The sequence below is a fragment of the Octodon degus genome, unplaced genomic scaffold, assembly GCF_000260255.1.
Source record: "Octodon degus isolate 3935 unplaced genomic scaffold, OctDeg1.0 scaffold00126, whole genome shotgun sequence".
NCBI classification, from domain to species: domain Eukaryota; kingdom Metazoa; phylum Chordata; class Mammalia; order Rodentia; family Octodontidae; genus Octodon; species Octodon degus.
Genome location: NW_004524702.1, coordinates 7137027 through 7158646, shown reverse-complemented (window position 1 = coordinate 7158646; position 21620 = coordinate 7137027). Strand labels below are relative to the sequence as shown.

General features: G+C 56.6%; 2 protein-coding genes across 6 annotated transcripts in view; one reads left to right on the top strand and one right to left on the bottom strand.

Moving 5' to 3' along the window:
• Nucleotides 1-6: 6 nt before the first annotated feature.
• On the top strand, nucleotides 7-13602 carry Clcn2 (chloride voltage-gated channel 2). Of its 3 annotated transcripts, none has more exons than XM_023700677.1 (24): nucleotides 7-85; nucleotides 2018-2174; nucleotides 2264-2395; nucleotides 2741-2869; nucleotides 2958-3091; nucleotides 3195-3272; nucleotides 3354-3432; nucleotides 3549-3674; nucleotides 3766-3850; nucleotides 3938-4039; nucleotides 5070-5154; nucleotides 5287-5442; nucleotides 5753-5822; nucleotides 6061-6171; nucleotides 6470-6683; nucleotides 6983-7116; nucleotides 7308-7480; nucleotides 7582-7696; nucleotides 7889-7962; nucleotides 8177-8236; nucleotides 8353-8388; nucleotides 8535-8639; nucleotides 12975-13061; nucleotides 13187-13602. In XM_023700677.1, exons 1-24 carry the CDS (start codon nucleotides 17-19, stop codon nucleotides 13379-13381), a joined length of 2706 nt encoding a protein of 901 aa, XP_023556445.1. In that variant the 5' UTR covers nucleotides 7-16; the 3' UTR covers nucleotides 13382-13602. The 3 variants fall into 3 exon arrangements, with proteins under 3 accessions (XP_023556445.1, XP_004640793.1, XP_023556446.1); XM_004640736.3 differs by having other exon boundaries at nucleotides 8350-8388; XM_023700678.1 differs by lacking the exon at nucleotides 3549-3674 and having other exon boundaries at nucleotides 8350-8388.
• Nucleotides 13603-13695: 93 nt separating this feature from the next.
• Nucleotides 13696-21620, bottom strand: part of Fam131a (family with sequence similarity 131 member A) — an 8342-nt gene continuing 417 nt past the window's right edge. Inside the window, exons 2-7 of one of the 3 annotated variants that reach the window (XM_023700679.1) lie at nucleotides 20624-20684; nucleotides 19486-19628; nucleotides 17279-17372; nucleotides 16893-17075; nucleotides 16639-16755; nucleotides 13696-15239 (exon numbers count right to left, since the gene is read on the bottom strand). In XM_023700679.1, the coding sequence (XP_023556447.1) occupies nucleotides 14764-15239; nucleotides 16639-16755; nucleotides 16893-17075; nucleotides 17279-17348 (846 nt within the window). In that variant the 5' untranslated portion in view covers nucleotides 17349-17372; nucleotides 19486-19628; nucleotides 20624-20684 and the 3' untranslated portion in view covers nucleotides 13696-14763. Of the gene's footprint in view, nucleotides 15240-16638; nucleotides 16756-16892; nucleotides 17076-17278; nucleotides 17373-19485; nucleotides 19629-20278; nucleotides 20428-20623; nucleotides 20685-21620 lie in introns of those variants that run through there. The other 2 variants (XM_004640739.2, XM_023700680.1) reach the window with 2 other exon arrangements.

Genomic DNA, 21620 nt, shown 5'->3' with positions numbered 1-21620 from the left:
AGGGCAGCGCGCGGAGATGGCGGCCTCGGCGGCGGCAGCGGGAGAAGGCATGGGGCCGCGGGCGCTGCAGTACGAGCAGACCCTGGTAAGTGCAGCCGAGACGTGCACCCGGCCCGCAGCTCCGCCTCACCACAGTAGGCGCAAGGGCTGGGAGCCTCCCCATCCCCGCCTCAGCCTTCCAAACTGGGGTAGCTGAGCCTCGGGAGTCCGACAGGCTGCAGCGCCAAGGGGTTGAAAAGCTGCTTGCAGGTTTCCAGCTGAAGCTGGGGCCTGCGAAGGACACTGAAACCGGGTGCTGTCGCCCCTTCCCTTCCCCTCAGTCACTCCCTGCGTACACGCTTTTTTGCTCCTCCTCCCACTACCTGAGCTCAAGTCTCAGCGCCCTGCTCCCCTGCCCCAGCTCCATTCACACCCGTGAACTTTCTCCGCTCTGCCGTCTCCATATCCCATATTCCCAGTGTTTCGGCCATGGACACAGCTTGTGCCGGGCACAGAATCAGGAGCAAGTAGGCAATGATCAGAACCCAGCCCCAGCTCCTGCCTCAGTGAACCCTGCCGGCTCAGACCACTGGCCACCTTGGGCAACAGGAGCTTTAGGGAGGATGGTGGAAGCAGAACTGGGTGTGGGGTTGGGACCTTTGTCCACGCTGGCTCTGGGTACGCAACTCCCACCCACCCCAGGTTGTCCCTTGACCTCATTAGGAGCAGGGGTCCTGGGTCCTGAGCTGACTCATGGCCACCCTGTTACTTAATATTTGAGAAGCTGTTTGATCCTTCTTGTGTCACTGGGGTGGGGGACCCAAGGCCTAGGGAAAGCAGTGGACCCTGTGACTCCTTTTTATCAGCTTGGCTGGAATTTGCCCAGGAAGGTGGCAGGGAGGGAACCTCTCCAGGAGAAGAGGGCCTGGGCTGTAACCCAGTAGGGGAGGTGCCCAAGTGTCCAATCCCAAAGTGTGATTGGAGGGGTGGGATGACTGGGAGCCGTGGCAGCCTCCATCTCCTTCCCACAGACCTCCGGATGAGCTGCCAGGGTCAGGCCCTCTCCCTGGGCCCTCTGCCCCTGTGCTCTTTGTTTTCCTGTCACCTCCTGTCCCATACTGTTTCTGTATGCCCTGCTCCTTTCTTCCTCTCTGCTGCGTCTCCTCTCATCTTTCCCTCCTTCTTCTCTTTCCTCCTCTCTAGTTCCTCTCTCCACTTCTCTCTTGTCTCTTGCTCTCTCTGTGTCTCTATCTGTCCCTCCCCCCCCAGCCCAGCCCCAACAGGGGCCCTTTGTGTCCCGAAGCTCTGCGGGTGGTGGCGGAATCTACTCCTCCCCACCCCCCAACACACACCCAGCTTGGCAGGTCTGGCCACAGGGCCTGGGCTCTGTCCCTTCACCCCAGCATCAGTTGCAGCCTTGCCATATGCAGCCTCTGGTGTCCCCCGGTCTGCCGCTTCAGAGCAAGGGCTACCTTTCCACTGCAGCTGGCTGGCAGGCTGGGGGGTGGGAGGAAATGAGGACAAGGGGATTAGGGTGGGTGGCAGGGGTACAGCAGAGTTGGTCACAGGCCAGAGGCCCAGCAGGAACGTGATAAGGATTGGGGCCGCGCCTGCTCCGAGGCCCAACTCTGCTGCCCTCAGCTCCACCAGGCTCTTATTGTGCCCGCCCGCCCTTGACCATCCCTTATTTGACCTTCCCTCCCACTTTTCAGCTGTGCTTAGGTCCTTCCATCTTCTCCTCCTCTGGGGTTTTTCCCGCCCATTCCTCCTCAGTGTCCTCCTCCCCTTGAGACTGGGAGAAGAGAACCAATTATTCCGCCGCCCCCAGAGCTATGTCCCATACCTCAGCTATCCCCATCACTGGCCAGGACGGCCCCCACAGTATGCAATGTGCATTGTTCCCACACTGAAAGCCAGAGTGGGAACTGTGGGTTCCTGGGGTCTACAAATTGGGGGCTGAGAAAAGGGGACTCCAGGCCCCAGGAGCCCGTCACACACACACATATTCACTAATGACCCCACTGCCCCTTTGCTCCAGATGTATGGCCGCTATACTCAGGAACTTGGGGCCTTTGCCAAAGAGGAAGCTGCTCGGATTCGTCTGGGAGGGCCTGAGCCCTGGAAGGGGCCCCCCTCCCCTCGGGCACCCCCAGAGCTCTTGGAATATGGACAGAGTCGTTGTGCTCCATGCCGCAGTGAGACCTGGGTCGGCACTGGGCTGGGGGGCATGGCTGGGTGGGCGCCCTTGGGTGCCAGCCTCCTCCTTCATCTTCCCTGCCCCCAGTCTGCTCTGTGCGCTGCCACAAATTCCTAGTGTCCAGAGTTGGCGAAGACTGGATCTTCCTGGTCCTGCTGGGGCTCCTCATGGCGTTGGTCAGCTGGGCCATGGACTATGCCATTGCTGTCTGTCTGCAGGGTGAGGGCTTGCACTGTCTGGGGCAGGGCTGGGGACAACCAACTGGTTTCCTCTGTGCCTCAGCCACTGAGGTGTCTTGGCTGCTTGGTCACCATCCCCTTCCCCTGCCAGTCTGACTGCCCATCTTCAGATACAATCACTGCCATTCCCAAAGGCCACAGCATCCACCCTCCTCCTTACCCTCTCAACCACAGTGGGCTTGGCCCTTCTAGGCCCCCTTCCCCTCCACCTGCCTGGACTCTGGGCCATGTTCCCAGTAACCACTAGGCATATCAGGCTGCCCTGTGGCCAGGCAGGGAGCGGCTATGTGCGTCGAGGGCCCAGCACGATGTCATCTTCCCACAGCTCAGCAGTGGATGTCTCAGGGCTTGAACACTAACATCTTGCTCCAGTACCTGGCCTGGGTCACCTACCCTGTGGTCCTTATCACTTTCTCAGCTGGATTCACACAGATCCTGGCCCCTCAGGCTGTGGGTATGACAGGAGCAAGGGAGGGCAGCAAGTGGCTGGGCCTCCTCCACAGAGTCCATCCAGTGACTCTCCGGCCATTGCCCCATTCCAGGGTCTGGCATCCCCGAAATGAAGACCATCTTGCGGGGAGTGGTGCTAAAAGAATACCTCACCCTCAAGACCTTCGTGGCTAAGGTCATTGGGCTGACCTGTGCACTGGGCAGTGGCATGCCCTTGGGCAAAGAGGTAACTGGGCTGGGGGAGTGGCGGGTGCCTCCCAGTGGGGAGAAGAGGCCAGGCCAAGGTCAAGGCCAGGCCCTGGCTCTGTTCACCGGCCCCCATCCGCCAGGGCCCTTTCGTGCATATCGCAAGCATGTGTGCCTCCCTCCTGAGCAAGTTCCTCTCCCTCTTTGGGGGGATCTACGAGGTAAGGGGAACCTGGGGGAGGGGAGGGAGCCCCCCGGGCTGCTGAGCCCAGGCCTTCATTGCTACCACCCCTCTCTACCAGAACGAATCCCGGAACACAGAGATGCTGGCCGCTGCCTGCGCCGTGGGAGTGGGCTGCTGCTTTGCAGCACCCATTGGAGGTAGGCAGGGCTCTAGTGGGCACAGTGCCCAGCCTGGGCCCTGTCCTTGGCCTCTCTTCTGCCACCCTGGCCTCTGCATCTCAGGTGGTGCTGTGCTCTCGCCTGGCCCCTCATAGGCGTCCTGTTCAGCATCGAGGTCACCTCCACTTTCTTCGCGGTGCGGAACTACTGGCGGGGCTTCTTCGCTGCCACCTTCAGTGCCTTCATCTTCCGGGTCCTGGCTGTCTGGAACCGGGATGAAGGTGGGATGCGCCTGAGAGATGAGGACACCTGAAGAGGGCCCGGAGAGGGACCTATAAGGCTGATGTGCGTCCCTGCTACTCTTCCCCACAGAGACCATCACTGCTCTTTTCAAAACCCGCTTCCGGCTGGACTTTCCCTTTGACCTTCAGGAGCTGCCGGCCTTTGCTGTCATTGGGTGAGGAGCCAGAGGTGTGGAGCATGGGACAGTTAGGAAGCTCCCTTGGGAAAATGCTCTTCTACCCTCCGCTTCTTCCCTCCCCAGTATTGCTAGTGGCTTCGGGGGAGCCCTCTTTGTCTACCTCAACCGGAAGATTGTCCAGGTGATGAGGAAGCAGAAAACCATCAATCGCTTCCTCATGAGGAAGTGAGTTGGCTGGTCTTCTCCAAAGGCTGCTTGGGCTTACATGAGGGCCACAGTGGGTGAATGGACACCGAGGGGCGAGGTAATGAGCCAGTCAAAGACAGGGACTCACCCAGGCTTAGTGACAAGACCTGTCACCCAGCACGCTGGGAGGCTGAGGCAGGAGGATCACAAGTTGGAGCCCAGCTTGAGCAGTTTAGTGACTTAGTGAGACTGTTTCAACGTTAAAAAATTTAAAAAATAGCTGGGAATGAGATCTGTGTGAAAGCTCCCAGTATCAGGAACCAACAAAAACATGTACTGCCCTGAGAAGTCAGCTAGTGGTGTAGATATGAACTACCTGAAAATTTGACACTTTTGAATTTTGAGTCACTCACAGAGGCATTTAGGATCCAAGACAGGCTTTTTCAGGTCCTCCAGGCTGGCCCAAGTAGCAATGCTCCCTGGAAAATGTGTGAGCCTCAGTTTACCCCATGTCCCATGAAGAGTAGAGGAGACTTTTAATATCTGGAACACAGCTCTCTCAGTTATGACCCAGAAGACCAGGAGTAGGGAGGCCTGAGAATTGACTTCCACAGGAACTGATGTCCAGGAAGGAAAACATAGCCAAGAGCCTTCTCGCTGTGGCACCTGCAGACACTTCTGAAGTGACCCCAGCTTCCTCTGAGGCGCTGGAGAGGGAGAAGGAGACATCCACACCACCACACAGTGCACCTGTCAGCTAGGGCCTCTGTGGGTGGAGGGCGGAGCGACAGTTCAGTTGTCCAGTGTCCAGGACAGGGTAGGGGCTGCTAGGCAGTCTCCCACTGCTGCTGCCTACGTACGGCTTCAGGATGCAGCATACAGGCCTTCAGGTTCTCCACCTCTGCTCATAGTTGGGTCCACCATCATGCTTGCGCCCTGCATGTCGAGAACAGCACAGGCAACCCAAGCTCTACTCTGACCTCAGCCCTGAGGTGTGGGAGGCACCCAGCCTGTCACCAGTCCCTAGGAGATGCCGCCCCTGTCTGATGCTGTGAACCCCCATCTCTAGACGCCTGCTTTTCCCGGCGCTGGTGACCCTGCTTATCTCCACTTTGACCTTCCCCCCTGGCTTTGGACAGTTCATGGCGGGACAGGTAACCCCAGGCAAAACAGAAATGTGCCCTTTCCCTCAGATGCATTCCTTCTTGGGCCATGTGCCCAGAGGATTATGGGGTTCCCACCACAGCATGCTTTGTGCCCCAACCTGAAGCACCTATTCACCTCAGCTCTCACAGAAAGAGACACTGGTTACGCTGTTTGACAACCGGACGTGGGTCCGCCAAGGCCTCGAGGAGGAGCTAGAACCACCCAGCACCTCACAGGCCTGGAACCCACCACGTGCCAATGTCTTCCTCACCCTGGTCATCTTTATTCTCATGAAGGTGAGGCTCTTCCTCTGTGTGTATCATTCACAGTACTTGGGCTGTACAAGGCACTACCTACTAACACGGGCTATGTATTTATTCTTCTGGGCCTCACAGCAATGTTAGGAGAAAAAGCATGAGGTTAAGTTGTGGTCCAAAAGTCACATAGCTAGATAGCGTGTGAGGAGTTGAGCCCACACCAGCTGGTTTCAGAGTCCTTCCTCTCTCCCTCACCTCTGGGGATTCTGGGGTAGCTGGGGAATGCACCTGCCCACACGCAAGGTAGCTGCCCCATGGGGAGCTTGTCTGAGTCACCTCCTACCTGCAGTTCTGGATGTCTGCCCTGGCCACCACCATCCCTGTGCCCTGTGGGGCTTTCATGCCTGTCTTTGTCATTGGTGAGTTTTCATTTGTCACCCCAGCCTCTGTCCTCTGACCCTTGGGCCACCTCCCGGTTACCCCCTCTCTGCCTAGGAGTGGGTTTCGGGCCAACCCCATCCCAAAACCCCACCCCGCAGGGTTGCCCCTACGCTGAATGACGCATCGGCCCCCCCCCACCCTCTGACCCTCTCTCTTCCTAGTGCCCCTCATCCCCCCCTCCACTACCTTGTTCTCTTCCCACCCCCCTTCCTGAAGGAGCAGCATTTGGGCGCCTGGTGGGTGAAAGCATGGCTGCCTGGTTCCCAGATGGAATTCACACTGACGGTAGCACCTACCGGATTGTGCCTGGGGGCTATGCAGTGGTTGGTGCGTACCCAAATACGTGTGAGTCTGTTTTGCGATGTTAGGGCTCAAACCTAGCATCTTAAATCTGCTAGGCAAACACACCCCCAGTAACACCCCCAATCTGCATCTGCCCTGGAAGACCCCTAGGATCAACCACAGACCCTAAAGCCTCTGGTGCCCCCTGCTGGCAGATGCAGAGCCCCAAGCCTAAGGACCATTTGAGGCAGCCCTAAGGGACCCACAGGCCCTGCCTCCCCTCCCAGCGGAAGGATGTCCAGGGTCTGGGCATCCCAAAGAGGCTGAGAGGAGCTATTCCCAGGGGCGGCTGCACTGGCAGGAGCAGTGACACACACGGTGTCCACGGCTGTGATCGTGTTCGAGCTCACCGGCCAGATCGCCCACATCCTGCCTGTCATGATCGCTGTTATCCTGGCCAACGCTGTTGCCCAGAGCCTGCAGCCCTCCCTCTATGACAGCATCATCCGGATCAAGAAGCTGCCCTACCTGCCTGAGCTGGGCTGGGGCCGCCACCAGTACGGGGGCTGGGTGGCAAGGGGGGGAAGAGGGCAAAAGGGCAGGAGGGTCCCCACGCCACCCCAGCAAGGTTCTGCACGTGGAAAGCTGGCAGACCAGCCTCCCTTCCTCCCTGGTCAGATACCTTTTTCCTGGAGGTGGTGTAGCTGGCCTGACTGGCAAAAGGAGTGGGGAACACTTATTGGCCCTTGGCCTTAGTCCCTGTCTCCTGGGAATCTGGAATCTTCTTGGCACTAGCATGGTGGTGCTCTGGGCCATTCTCAGCTAACCACAGGCTGAGGACCCACTCTACCCCCAGGCAGTACCGAGTGCGAGTGGAGGATATCATGGTTCGAGATGTTCCCTATGTGGCCCTCAACTGCACCTTTCGGGACCTGCGGTTGGCACTGCACAGGACCAAGGGCCGGATGCTGGCTCTAGTGGAGTCCCCTGGTGAGGCCAGGAGGGGTCCTTGTTTCTCTGGGCATCTCCCAGGTCACCTGTCAGGAAGGGGCAGGGAATGGAGGATGGTCTCCTTGTTCTCCCTCTGTGTGCTTTCTGTCCACGGCCCCACTCCAGGTGCCAGAGCAGGCCGAGGGCGGAGGCCTCATCCCAGCTTCTGCCCTTCCACCTGCTCTCTCCAGAGTCCATGATCCTGCTGGGCTCCATCGAGCGCTCACAGGTAGTGGCATTGTTGGGGGCCCAGCTCAGCACAGCCCGACGACGGCAGCACATGCAGGAGTGCAGAAAGGCCCAGATGTCACCACCATCAGATCAGGATGGTCTCCCCAGTCCCGAGACCTCTGTCCGCTTCCAGGTGAGGGGACACAGCCACCCCCACTCCAGAAGTGTGGTTATATAGACAGTGTAGAGGGTGGTCTGAGGCCGGAGCCTCCCGGCCTCTTCCTGCCTCTGCAGGTGAATACAGAAGACTCGGGCTTTCCCCCAGCCCGGGGAGAGCCGCATAAGCCCCTGAAGCCTGCTCTCAAGAGGGGGCCCAGCAATGCCACCAAGGTCGGGGAAAGTTCTACAGGTGAGCCTGGCTCCCCATCCCAGACACAGTCAAGCAAGGCCGCTGGGGGCTGTAGGCAGAAGCCCACCCAGTTGGAAGGGGCTACCCAGCTGGGCCAGGGGTAACACTGGGATGCCCCTGCCTCTGCCATCTCCCCGGCCCTCTACTCCAAAGATGACATTACCCTCTGGGGCCCTGTGTTTGGGGACACAGGCAATGCGGAGTCAGCAGGCATCGCCCTCAGAAGCCTCTTCTGCGGCAGCCCACCGCCGGAGGCCACTACAGAGGTGAGTGGTTGCAGCTGACCTCCCTGGCCTGCTTTGCCCCCAGCTCCGTTGTTACCTCCCATGGAGTCCTCTCCACATTGCCCTGCAGTGCCTGCCCCTTCTATTGCCCTCTGCCAGCCTAGCTGTCAGCCTGGGCCCTTCCAGCCTCCACCGCTTCTGCTCTCTTGTCCCTGTAACCTCAACTCCTCTTGTTCCTGCTTTGGCTCTGACAAAGTTGGAGAAGCCAGACTCCTGTGAAAAGCGCAAACTGAAGCGGGTCCGAATCTCCCTGGCGGTACGTACACCCTCTCTTCCTGCAGCTCAGGAGGGCAGGGGTATAGGCTAGGCAAACACCCCAGAGCCCAAGGGATGGGGGGAGACACCCAACTTCCTGTTACTCCTTCCTAGAAGGACTCGGACCTGGAAGGCGAGATGAGCCCAGAGCAGGTAAGGTGCCGCTGGACTCTGGCCCCTGTTTCTTCCGGGTGTGTGCAGTCATCATCTGGGCTGAGGGGAGGGACCATGGGTAGGGAAAAAGACAGAGCAGCCTTCAGGGAGACCGCAGCTTTCAGTACCGTCTCCCTCACCCTCAGATTCTGGAGTGGGAGGAACAACAGCTAGATGAACCTGTCAACTTCAGCGACTGCAAAATTGATCCTGCCCCCTTCCAGCTGGTGGAGCGGACCTCTTTGCACAAGGTAGAACTGGCAGCGGGCGGGGCTGGGAAGGGTTGGGATCTGGCCCATGCCCACAGTTTGGAGTCAGGCTAGTCAGGAGGGTATGAGAGCAGGCTCTGTGGGAAGATGTTTTCCAAAGAGTCCGCTTTGGATGATGGGGGGCTGGGAGCTAGCACCCCTCAGCCTTGTCCTGTTCCCTGGTGGGAGAGCCAGGCATCAGTTTTGCTCAGCTCAGCCTCGTCCCCAGGGAACTGTGGACCGAAGCAGCAACAAAGGCAGGGCTTGAACTGGGCCAAAGCCAGAAGGCCAAGACAGGGTCAGAGCTAGGCAGGAGGCTGCCAGAGCCCAACAAGGCTGATACACCCACGCTGAAGGAACCGGGTGAGAATTGGGCAGGATAAGAAAATCTAATAAACAAGCTAACAAACAGCCAAGTAGGGGGGAGGAGACTGCAGAGAAGAGATAAACAAAGATGAGAAACACCCTGTGGGGGGCTTGGAATGTCAGACCCCAGAAAGTCTGACTGAATGTGGGCCAGAGGAAAGCTGGGGAGCATTCAGGAAGATAGCTCAGCAGAAAGGCGAACCGGCTGCAGACAGGTCACTGGTGGGTGAGGCAGGCGCCAGAGGAAGGCAGGCTCTCTAGGGAGCAGTTTCTGAGGCTCCCGTGACAGAAGAGCTGGCACTGGCAGGCACCTGGTGTCAGGGTGAGTGAGGGCAGGGGATACAGGTCCACTCAGCAAAGGCAAGGGGAAGTTTAGCCCCCACCCCAGGAAGCAAACCCAGGCCTCCACCACTGAGCAATGTCCCCAGCCCTTAGCTAAGTTTTTGACAGGTTTAAAGTGCAAGCCTTTTGAGGGGGGCAAGGGACATGGAGAAGAGGGGACAGTGAGGGATGTCTATTCCCAAGGCCTACAACTCAGGTGGCCGTCCCTAAGACCCAGCATGGCATCACAAGCCCACTTTAGAGCAGAAGAGAACCACAAGAGCAAACTGCAGTAAAGGAGCATGCTAACCTTTAGGTAAACCCCTTAGATCCTGGATGACTCTGGAGGCTGAGGCAGGAGAAACACAAGTTTGAGGCCAGGTATGCTGGCAATCTGAAGGCTGAGGCAGGAGGGTTACTTGGAGTCTGAGACCAGACAGAGCTATATAGCGAGACCCTGTCTCAAAAACATAAGAAAGGAAAGGGCTGGAGATATAGCTCAGCACTTCCTGGGTCCAGTCCTTGGTATCATCAAAGAGAAAAACAAACCAAAGTGTTCTTGCAGCAAAGTTGCAAGAAAAAGCAGATAGGACAAGGGCAGTAAATTAGACTGTATCCAGGCCAGTGAGATACCTCAGCAGACTAAGTGCCTGCTTAGGCAAGCACAGGGACTGGGTTTGTCCCCGGTACAACATTCAGAGCCAGCCTTGCCCCTGGGTGCACTGAGCTGCCACCAGCAGGCGTGGTGGTGCACGTCTGTAATCCCAACGCTGAGGAGGCTGAGACAGGAGGATCACTGTGAGTCAGAGCTGCATAGTAAGACCCTGTACAAAATACATAAATTTTTTTAAACTAGGTTTTATCCAAAGGCTTTCTTCCTAAAACTTCTAAAGCATTTCCACGGTGATCGATCACGTTCATCCTCAGAATTCAAAATGATGACAGTAATGAGATTTTCAAGTGCTTGCTCTGTGCCAGGCACTGTGCTAATCTCTTCACATGAAATTTAAACCTTACAGGGCTGGTGAGATGGCTCAGTGGTCTAAAGCACCTACTTAGAACAAGCTAAGCAAAGCACAGGGACTGTGGTTCAACCCCCAGCACCAGGTGCCAGCCAGCCACGTACCCTGGTGGGCTGAGCTGGACACACACACACACACACACACACACACACACACACACAAATAAATAAATAAAATTAAAAAAAAAAAATTTAAACCTTACCACCACCCTATACGTAGATATTGTGGCATTCCATCAGAGAAGTTACGCAAGTTTCTTAAGGTCACACAGCCAGGGAGAAGCAGAACTGGGCCAGCCCACTGACTCAAAAACCTGTGGTCTTAGCCATCTTAGCACCTAAGAAAACCGAGGCACACAGCGAGGAGCTCCCTTGCCTGAGTCAGTTTTGTGCAGGCAGGCCCAGAACCCAGATCTGGCTCTGCTCCTAGGATTCTTTCTGAAGGCCATGCTGTCCCTTTGCTCTTGGTTCACTGTTCCCAAACCCAAGAAATTTAGGCCCTCCAATGGGCTTCCTGGTGTCTAATTAAATTACAATGAAAAAGAACAAAGTAGGTGTTTGTTACAAACTTAAAAATCAGAGGAAGAGAAGCAGCCTTTGAGCAACTGATTCACAAAAGTACAAAGAACTGGAATGATAACATAAAAGATCAGAATTCAAAATGTCCTGGCAGGCCTGAGAGAGGGGTAAGTAGTAGCCCAGTTAAGAGCAGCAGGGGAATAACGTGAGGGGAGAGGAGAGAACACAGTGGAGACTCTCAGGACCCCTGCAGCTGCTGCTCCGGGGCTGCCAGGGCCCTCACTTGTTGGGGCCACCGGTGGAGGACTGGACTGGCCAAGCCCAGGCCTCACTCCACCTGCCGAGAGCTAGCTGTGTAACCTGGACGAATTCTTAGCTTCTTTGTGCTTCCTTCAATACGTGGGTTATATCTCTCTGGATCACCTAAAAACCAAGAGTTAGGACATGGAAAACACAGTAAGCCTAGCCCAAAGTAAGGGTCAAATCCATGTCAGAGATTCCTACTGCCGCCTAGACGGGGCCACAAACCGTGGGGCCTTTATTTTTTTTATTTTTTAACATTTATTTATTTAGTGTGTGTGTGTGTGTGTGTGTGTGTGTGTGTGTGTGTGTGTATGGCCAGCTCAGCCCACCAGGGGGCGGAGCTGGCTGGCATGTGGTGCTGGGGATCAAACCGTGGTCCCTGTGCTTTGTCAAGCTTGTTCCAAGTAGGTGCTTTAGACCACTGAGCCATCTCTCCAGCCCCCAGTGGGGCCTTTATAAAAGGTGACGTAGAGGGCAAGGCTGTGGAAGCAATGGGTATTTTCAGGAAGAGATGATTCAGTGAGTCTGAAAGCTGAGGTACAATGCTAAATCTGAGGCTGAAAGGCCAGGCTGGGGAGCCTTAGGAAGGGTCCAGGGCCATTCCAGGGAGCCTGGGCACAGCTTACATTTAGAACACATAGGAAGGCCAGGCCAAGCTGCTGTGGAGAGAGGCAGAAAGCAGGATACTCCATTCTGTTGTCGCAGCCCTGTCCTGGTGACAAGGGTAGGAAGGCCGAGTCAGGAGAACAGCCGGGACACTGAGAAGTCCACCAATGAGCCGCACTAACTGCCACGGACATGTGGTTGCAAACCTAAAAGGCATGTCACCTGGAAGGTGCTCACCTGCATGAGGACTTAAAGGAAAATGGAAAGAGCCTACTTAATAGGCTTCTTGGGTGATGATGAGATGGATTATTTGGCCATAAGAAGATAAAGGCAAAGCCCAGGTGTAGTGGTGCCTACCCGTAATCCCAGCACTCACAAGGCTGAGGCAGGAGGATCTGCATAAATTATAGGCCAGATCCTCCACTCAGTAGCCAGAGTGAACACAGTGAGTTCAAGGCCAGTCTGGACTATGGCAAGACCCAGCCTCAAAAAAGAAAAAAAAGAGCACAGCAGAGCGTGGTAGCACAGCCTCTAAGCCCAGCTACTTGGGTGGCTAAGGGATGTGAATCTCAAGTTTGAAGCCAGCCTGGGCAACTGAGACCCTGTCTCAAAACAAAAAAAAGGAGGGGCCAGGGATTTCAATCCTTGGGCGGGCACTGAGGAAGTAGCTCTCACTGGGTTCAGTCCTCACTACTGCCAAAAAAAAGTGTTACGTCAATTTAAATGAGCTCTGAGCAATCAGAACTCAAGACGCTGGTTATTACTGCCCATCTTGATTCAACCTAAGCCAGGAGGCTTACAAGTAAACCGGGCACAGTGAGATAAACTTGAGGCCCGAATTACAGGAACTGCTGAGTCAGGAGAGCCATTTTCAAGACATCTGGTCTAAGAAAATCCACTTACGCACAAGAGGAGTTGTCTGACCATTTTTGAACCCTTGGTTCAGAAGCTTGCAGGAGGCTTCAAAGAAAAACAGGAGAATGAGGGTGACCCCCAGCACAGGCAACACAAGGACTTCTGCTAAGTTCCCAAGCTTAGGGGCACAGCTACCTTCTATAATTTTCCTCCCAGCAGTACAGTCCTCCCCCCTCAGCGACCTGTGCCACCCACTCTGCCCCGCCCCCACCTTGTCCTAGGCTCCATGGCTGTGACTTGGGGCTGTCCCCACGAATCAAGCCCACTGTTTCCTCTACACCCTACAGACTCACACCATCTTCTCACTCCTGGGAGTGGACCATGCTTACGTCACCAGCATTGGCAGGCTCATTGGAATTGTTACCCTAAAGGAGGTAAGATCCCAGTAGCTACCATTTCTGCATCCAGAAATGTGGGGAAGCTTATGTCCTGTCCCCCTGGGGAAAGAAGGGTGGCAGGGAGCTCCGAGTGGAGGTATCTGACCCCTTTGTCTTTCCAGCTCCGGAAGGCTATTGAGGGCTCTGTCACAGCCCAGGGGGTGAAAGTCCGGCCGCCCCTCGCCAGCTTCCGAGACAGTGCCACCAGCAGCAGTGACACAGAGACCACAGAGGTGCACGCACTCTGGGGGCCCCGCTCCTGCCACGGGCTCCCCCGAGACGGCAGCCCTTCTGACAGTGACGATAAGTGCCAGTGACACCCCCTGGGTGGCCACCACCTTGTTTCTGCCTCTGAAAAGCAGGAAGCAGCTACAGCCAGAGGCCAGAGCCCAGCCCTCTGACCACGCCTGGGGTGCTGGCTGCTCCCAGTCCATTCTGCCTGGAGTCCAAACCTGCCAGCCTCCTCCCACCCCCCAGCTTTCCAAGGGCAGAAAGTTTTCCAAGCCCTAAGTGAGATGAGACGGGGGCAAGGTCAGGTAGCCCCTGCTCCCCTTTGAGGGGGAAAGGAATAGAACGAAGATGGATTTATACTGGAACCGCCAATGAACAGATGTATATAGAGATTTACAAAGATTTTTATATTAATTTAATAAAACAAATTCTTAAATAGAACAAAATAAACACCTAATGAGCCACTTATATATACAATGCTTGTGCCCACCGACTCTCGTTCTTACCTTGGGTCCGCTTACCTGCCACTGCCTATCCCACCCACAGCCATGCCAATGAGAGTCCAGTGTCCTCAAAATGCACAACGCCATAGGCCACCACTGCCTGGTCATTAACACTACTGTAACCACAGCCAACAAAGACACTACCCTCCTTCCTCCCTCATGACTGTCACTCAGTGGCACAATTCTGGCCTGGCACAGGCGTCAGCTGACAACTTCCCAGCCATCCGGTGGCCCCCTTGTGGCCCTCTCCAGAAGAACATCGAAGCCACACCTCAGAAGAAACCCAAGGCTCCACCTTGCAGCCTAGCCCTGGAGAAGCCAGGAAATACATTCATCCTCCCAGTGCCTCCTACAGAAGATCCAACTAAAAGAACAGACCAGAAACCCTCTGTCTTTGGGAAAAAAGATTTAGAGACAATGAAGTGAAGCACAGCACGAGCCCCGCAGGGCAGGGGCCCGTAGGGGACGGCTCGATCAGTGGGCTCCGGGCAGGCAGGAGCCAGCCCCCCAGCGGGAGGTGGTTCTATCAAGCACTGCACATGGACTCAGAGGTCAGGACAGAAGCAGAGAGGCATGGGGAGGGGAGGAGGCGGACAGATCCCGCCTACTTCACCCCCCAGCCCAGACACGACGACCCCTCAGGGGTTCACGTCATCTGAGGAGGAAATGTGGCAAGTTTTGGACTGAAGAACATGAACATCACTGTGCCACAGCTGTAGCCATGCCCCAGGGGCCCCGGGCACACCCCGGCAAGCCCTAGGCGTGGGGGCAGGACATGCGCCCCCAGCCCGGCCTCTGCCTCCTCTCCAAACACTTTCATGCAAAACACACAATGGAGAAGTGAGTGCTCCCAGGAGCCCTCTAGCTGTGGAGCTGGCTAAGCGCCCTGAGCCCACATCTGGGCACACAGGCTTGGCCCCCAGTGGTGGCCAGGGGGCGCAGGCCATTAACAGGCAGGATGTGGGTCACTGTTCCTCAGGCTCCACCTCATCCTCGTCTAAGGATACCACCCCAGAAGAGGCCACGTCAGAGGCTTGCCGCTGCCGTTCCCAGCTGCCCCCAGGAGGAGGGCAGGGCGGCTGGCAGTCCTTGCAAGGGTCCAGCTCCTCCTCGGCAGGGGAAAGACAGGCCTCCGTGAGGGGCGAGCTGTAGAGCGAGTCCTGGGCCTCCAGAGGACCCAGGCTGCGGAAGGCACTTTCCCGGCTGGGGGGCAGTTTGGCGAGGAGCAGCTCGTCACCCAGCAGCTGGGAGGTCAGCCGGGCTGGGGAGCCCAGCAACCCATCCTCCAGGCTGCACAGGCTAGAGCACAGGGTGTCTGGGGACACGGTCTGCGAGCAGTCGCTCTCAGGCTCCACGGAGCCCTGGCGCACAGGCCGGGAGAATCGGCGACCAGTGAAGAGGTCCTGGAGGTGGGGCCCCAGAGGCAGCTGCCCAGCCAGGTCTGTGAGGGAAAAGAAATGACAGCTCTGCGGGTCCTGTGGCCAACCAAGAAGCCAAGGGCCCCATCCCCACTCCATCCTTTCCAGAGCTCTGGGACTAGGGGCTTAGATGGGGGCAGGGGAGTCTTGGGCAAGTCCCAACTTGGGCTGCTTCACTTCCCTTCGTAGTGAATTAGGGATCCTAATTATACTACCTCACTCGTGGGGTTGTGGAAAACAAAAGTGTGGCTCAGGGCTGGGGAGATGACTCAGTGGTCTAAAGCACCTACTTAGAACAAGCTAAGCTAAGCAAAGCACAGGGACCGCAGTTCAATCCCCCAGTACCACATGCCAGCCAGCCCCGCCCCCTGGTGGGCTGAGCTGGCCACACACACACAAAATAAATAAATAAATAAATTAATTAATTAATTAATTAAAAAAAAAAAAAAGCGTGGCTCAAAGGAAGCAGGTAATCAATGCAAGTCCCCTGCATTTGGCTCTGTGGGTTGCTCCCGCACAAAGCAGTGAGAGAGAGGGCTGCAATTCAGCCCACTCTCAGCCCAGGCAAAACCCTCCAGAGAAAGGGGAGGGCTTTCCGTAATTGCTCCAAGGTTCCACAGGGGCTAGCAGCAACCTTGCCTAAATGTTGTCATCGTGGAATTCAAGCAAACAAAAACGCTGTGACTGGGGTTCCAACTTGGTCTTGGGCATCCAAATCAGTGCCCTCTGTAGCACAGCAGCAGTCTCTAGTGCCTAGGACTTACGGGGAGCTAGCAGAGGTGATCCTCCAAGGCAAGGATGTGGGGGCAGGGGTCCTGTGAGGCTGGAACCCAAGCCTCACAGAAACCTTCAGAGAAAACCAGCTGAGCAGGCCGGGCAAAGGAAAATGAAAGAGAGATGAGCACAGCTGCACAACCCCACAGGGTTCCTTCAGCAAACTCTGCCCCTAGAAGGGCCCACAGGCTGGAACACATGGATGCTGAGCTGCAGCCGGTGGCCCAGGGGGAGCCCAGGCCCAGCACGTCTTCCTGTTTGTTTGGGGCTGGTGCCTTGTGAGGGGTCGTGCCACCACACTGTGGCTCATCTGTCCTGCCACAGCCATCAGGAGGAAAGGCAAGGGTGCTGCAGCCCTTCCCAGAGATACAGCTACGCAGGAGGATGCATGGAGCCCCCCACCTGCTTTGAGGACCGCAAGGCCCACTTACGTGCAAGGCTGGATGCTCAGCACCTGCAGGAAAGGAACTACACACTTCGTTTCCAACAGCTAACTTCCCAACAGTGTGTGGCTGCCTGCTCCCACTGCACGTCCACGTCTGCCTGTACCCTCCCTCTGTAAGGGCCTTGGCATGCTGGGGTACGGCTCAGGGCCTCAGACCTCCTAGGCAGACCCATACCACTACAGCTCGGGCGCAAGCCCCTCACCTGCTTCAGTTCCCCCAGGGAAGTCCTCATCATAGGACTCATCTGTGGAATCATCGCCATCCACTGATGACCACGCTCGGAGCTTGGCTTCTGCAATGGCAAACTGCTCAGCCACTCCTGTTGGGGTACACAGAATTCATGAGCCGAGCTAAGCCAAGGGCTCAGCCTGCAAAACAGTAAGGAAAGACAGTGAGATCAGAGACAGCAGCCCCGTGACAAGCGTGTGGCTGCCCTCTCTCCTCTGTGCCACCCACCTGCTGCAAAGCGAGCCTCCTGTTCACCCTCACTGAGGTCCGAATAAGACGAAAAAGCCGATTCGAGCGCAGCAGGTGAATCACTGGGCTTGCTCCAGCCCTTCCACTCAATGAGGTGAGCCACCCGGCCTTGGGCCATGGCCGTGGGCTTGGTCACGTGGTCCTTTACCACCTGGGAAATACCTAGAAATGGGGTAAAGGCCTGATAAGGGAATGGATGCGTGGGCCACAGTTAGCATCCATGTGTGCCTCTGAGTGGAGAGGAAGGCGATCCCAACATTTGGAAAAGGTGATTGCAGAAAGCACCCACAGGAAACAGTCCCAAAAGGCAAGTGCAAGCAGGAGGAGAAGGAACAAAGTGGCAAGGCCCGAGAGCAGGCACATACCGTGCAGGGAAGATCTGGCCAGCGCGGCAATCTCCTGGATGGTTAGGGCTCTCCGGGACTTGGGCAGCATTGCGACTGTGTCTCCAACATTCACCTTGAGTGACAGGATCAGGAGGTGAGTGCCCTCTGACAGCAGTGACCACCCCTCCCACATGTCCACAGTGCCCTCCCCCCAGGTCTCAGGGGACTGGGAAGCTAGGGAGAAGGCCTGGGAGGGATGTTCACCCTAGGAGCTGCTGGCCAGCACAGGAGGACAAGAAGCTATCCCAGCAATGTACTATTGCAGGAAGTAGTGGCAAATTGGCAGGCCCAAGAGAAGAGAGGGATAACCAACCCTCACCTTCCCAGTCCCCAGAGGGAAAGAGGGTGCACCAGGAAGTCAGGACTGGGGCTCTAAGGAGAGGGAAGAGAAAGCAGGGAGGAAGGTGCGGCATTAGGGGCTCCTAAATGTCCTCTCCCCTCTGGGCGCCTCCCATCTTGACAGCCACATTCTGGATGTTCCTAGCCTCAAATTCAGCCTGGCTCCAAACCTCAACACTGCCATCAGCTATTCCTAAGCCTCTCCTGCCAATATCAACATGTTAAGTCCTAGTGACACCTCTGACATGCCGCCTTTAGTGCTCCCACTGCCACTGCTCCTCCTGGAGCCCTCAATGCCCCCTGCCCAGGTTGGCACAAATCATGTTTTCTTCAACTTCTTCTAATCCTGCTATATGCTATTTTTAAATTTTATTTTATTTGCTTATTTATTGGTGACAGGGTCTCACTATGAAGTTCAGGCTGCCCCGGAACTCATTATGTAGCCCAGGCTAGCCTCAAACTCCCAAGTATTGGAATTATAGGCGGGTGAAACAACACCCACTTTCTGCTGTTTTCTTAGCCCCAAACATGTGTGGATTTATTCTCTCTCCCTCTCCCCATGGCTGGCTGGCTCTCTTATCCTTCCAGGCTGGGCTGAACATCAACCCCTCAGAAGTCCCTGGGGACATCCTGCCAGTGATCTGTTCTCCCTCTGTCATCTCCACCAAATCACTATCCCACATCAACGTACCAGACTGTGGCCCTTATTCGCAGTATGTGATTACAGCCCACGTGTTTCCTGCTTCCTGCTGGACGCTGGCATTTAAGGTTTCAGTTGTGATCACTGCTGCACCCGTGTTTTAGCATGGTGCCTAACACAGAGTAATCTCTCAAAATGCATGGGCCAAATCAGAGACACGGTTTATAGGTAAACAATTTTCCTGGAGTGCAGTGGATCACAGCCTGTTTCTACTAAAATCTTGCCCATCCAATGACATCAATGCAGGCTTCACACTCAGGCCCTCAAGAACCCAACTCTGGGAGGCCTCTGTCTCCTGCAGACCTTGCCCTTGGCCACCAATACTACCCATTCCTCACCTTCCCCTTCTACCCAGAAATACAGCCCAGCATTCCCTTGGCCAAGGCTACCCTTACCTGACAAAACGCCCCCTAACAGTCTCCAGTGCTACTTCCTGATAATGCCTTCACCACAGTCCCCCCACCCCCACCCCCTTTTATAGCTCCTGAGGGTACCCTGGATGCCAGGACATTAAGTCTGACATGCCGGTGTTCCTAACTCCATCCTGTACCTGGCTCCTAGACAGAGCCCCCTGCAGATGTTTCCCTCCATGAGTGGAGGCACACCCTTCTCCCCAGTTTTGCTTAGCTCCCTCTGTTGCATTCCCATCCAGCACTAGAGCAGCCTCTGCCAGCTCCTGACCTCAGACCCACCCTGTCATTCCCTGTTAGTACCTGGCCGTCAGAGCCCTCTGGCTAGGCCTGGCGGGAGGAGCACCTGTGGGGTGTTTCCTGTCTCGCTGTCCCTCCCTGCTCCTCCTCCCCCCAACCACGGCCGCCATCCGTGCAGACTCTCCGCGCAGCTGCGGCCCAGGCCCAGAGAAAGGTGTATGTCTCCCTGGCAACCCATCACCACGCAACAGGGTCTCCCGGGATACGGCCCGGGATGCGTTGACGTCAGCGCCGAAAGCGCGAGCGAGCCCGCCCGCTGGCACTGTGCCGAGCAGAGCAGACCGGTGCGGGGGCGGCCTTGCGGCCCGCCGGCCGGATAGCGCCTCCGCGCGCAGGAAAAGGGAGCCCGAGGCAGGCTGGTGAGGCGGGGGTGGAGGACACAGAGCTCCTGTATGTGGTTGCGGCACCACCACCACCCCCAACACCAGACCCGGCACCTCTGGCAAGTCCTGGCTGTCCACGGAGGAAGGTCGGGAGGACCGGCTCCAGCCTCGGAGGGTCCGAGCAGATCCCAAAGAGGATAGAGAGAGGCCACGCGGAAGTTCAATCCACTCCACAGCCCACGCGGGGTCCGAGGCCACTGTGGGGTGGGCAAAAGGCTGTTCAGCTGGGGCTCCACTTGTGCCAAGATCCTCATTTCCATCCAGTGCTGCCCAGCTTCACCATTTCTTACCATCCCCTCCCCCACCTCCCAGAATGTCAGTGACCACCTGGGGTCCTCTCCATCCTGTTTGACCCTGCAGCTGTTTTTTGTGGCAGCCCACTGGCCACCTTCCTTCTCTGCAAATATTTTTTTCCTATAAATATTTTGCCATCAAAACTATAGAGAGAAACCCAAGCAGGTAAAAGTCAAAATCTTCTCCCAGATTCTCAGCCTGCCCAAAACCTTTCAGAAAACACACTACATTCTCCCTGAATCGCAGCCACAACCTGCATGGCAGCTGCCTGCCTTCTCTCCGCCCGCTGCCTTGGTTCTTTCTCCCCCCAGTGTTGGCTACTCTGCAGTTCTTTTATTTTTTTTTCTAACAAACGCCTGCTTTTTTTTTTTTTTCTTTCCAATTTCCCCCTGTCCTAAAGCCTTCTCCGGATGCCCTCTCTGGCACCAGTATGGTTCTCCTTTCAGCCTGGTTCCCAACATCTAAGCCAGAGTAAATTTCCTCTCGCCATCCGAGCACTGTGCTCCGCGCTTCCCGTCACCTCCCAGATCACATCCAGGGTCTCTGGTCTCACCTCTGCGACTTGTCTGACAAGTCCATCGTCCTCCAGGCCCTTCACGCTGCCACACAAACATTTTGCCCAGCACAGAAATCATAGGCATGCTGGCTGTGTTGATGCAGAGAACCGAAAGCCCAAGACTGCTCCAGGCTCAGCTCCCAGTTCTATTCCTGTTTTGGCTCCGGATGCTGAGCCAGTCCCCTCCCCACTTGGAACCTGTTCCTAGTCACAGAAGAACACTCCTGCCTCGTGGCTTGGAGGAGGTGGGAGTGCCACAGGCCTAGCCAAACTCTTGGGGGGTGGAGGAGCCACGGCTCATGCCCTAGACAGTGCCAACAGGCCATGTACATCAGAACTGACCTTTAGCTGGAGCAGCCGTCTCTGTCCCTGAGCCTCAGACAGCTGGTGGTCCCCAGAAATGCTACCAAGCAGAAGGAAGACAGTAGGTTATAAGCCATCCCTGGCCCCCAGCTGGTACCCAAGCAGAGGCTCTCAAGGCCAGTCCTGAGGTCAGCCAAATGCTCCTCAGACTACAGGACAGGATGACTTCCTGAAGTCCAAGCAGGATGCAGGACCACAGCAGCCCTCTGCTTCTGTCTCAAAAGCCATTAAAGACTACAAATCCCAGAAACACTTCAGGTAAGTACAAATCTCAAGAGGAGTTTAGCCCTTGAAGAAGTTCTAGAAGTACCAAGCACACTAAGGCCTGTATGACTGACCACCTGCCCGGAAGACCCAGTCCAAACCAAGCCATCACTATCACAAGTCTCTGCCTGGCCTCAGGCTTTAACGAACAGAGAAGTGCAGTAGGCTGGCAGACCTCAGATGCACAAGACTGTAGCCAGGCCTCCGTGTGCGCCGCCACCCGCAGAAAGCAAGGCCCACGCGGGGGTCCGCAGCTGCGGAAAGGAAGCCCTGATGGCCTCCCTCTGGGGGCCTGTCTCTCCAGTGTCAAGGTGACTCGTTCTTGGTGAGGTGCAGGAAGGATATGAAAACAGGTGGAGGAGGTGAGAGGCGCTCAGGTGCGCACAGGTCCCCTCATCAGCCGGCTGACTAGGGAGGGGGAGGGCAGTGTGGGAGGCAGACACTCCGCGGGCACGGTGCTGCTCCGGAGGCCTGCCTGGAGACGAAGGCGCCCAGCGCGGGCTGGGCTGCTCCCAGGGCAGCAGGCGGCGTGTGGCAGGGAAGTCACTGTGGGCGGCGGCCAGGCCGAGAAGGGGCCTCGGGCGGCCCAACCCCCCAAGCTGTGCGCCGCGGGGCCAACCCGACGTGGGGATACGCGGACGGCGGCGCGACCACGCGCCCTCCCTGCGAGGCCCGGGGCGGGCAGGCCGCCAGTCCGGCAGCCCCCTCCCCG

Coding starts and splice junctions, on each gene's coding strand:
- Clcn2 (XM_004640736.3), top strand. CDS start 17: ATGGCGGCCTCGGCGGCGGCAGCGGGAGAAGGCATGGGGCCGCGGGCG. Junction 2,396..2,740: donor CATTGCTGTCTGTCTGCAGG/GTGAGGGCTTGC, acceptor ATCTTCCCACAG/CTCAGCAGTGGATGTCTCAG. Junction 6,172..6,469: donor TGGGGGCTATGCAGTGGTTG/GTGCGTACCCAA, acceptor AGCTATTCCCAG/GGGCGGCTGCACTGGCAGGA.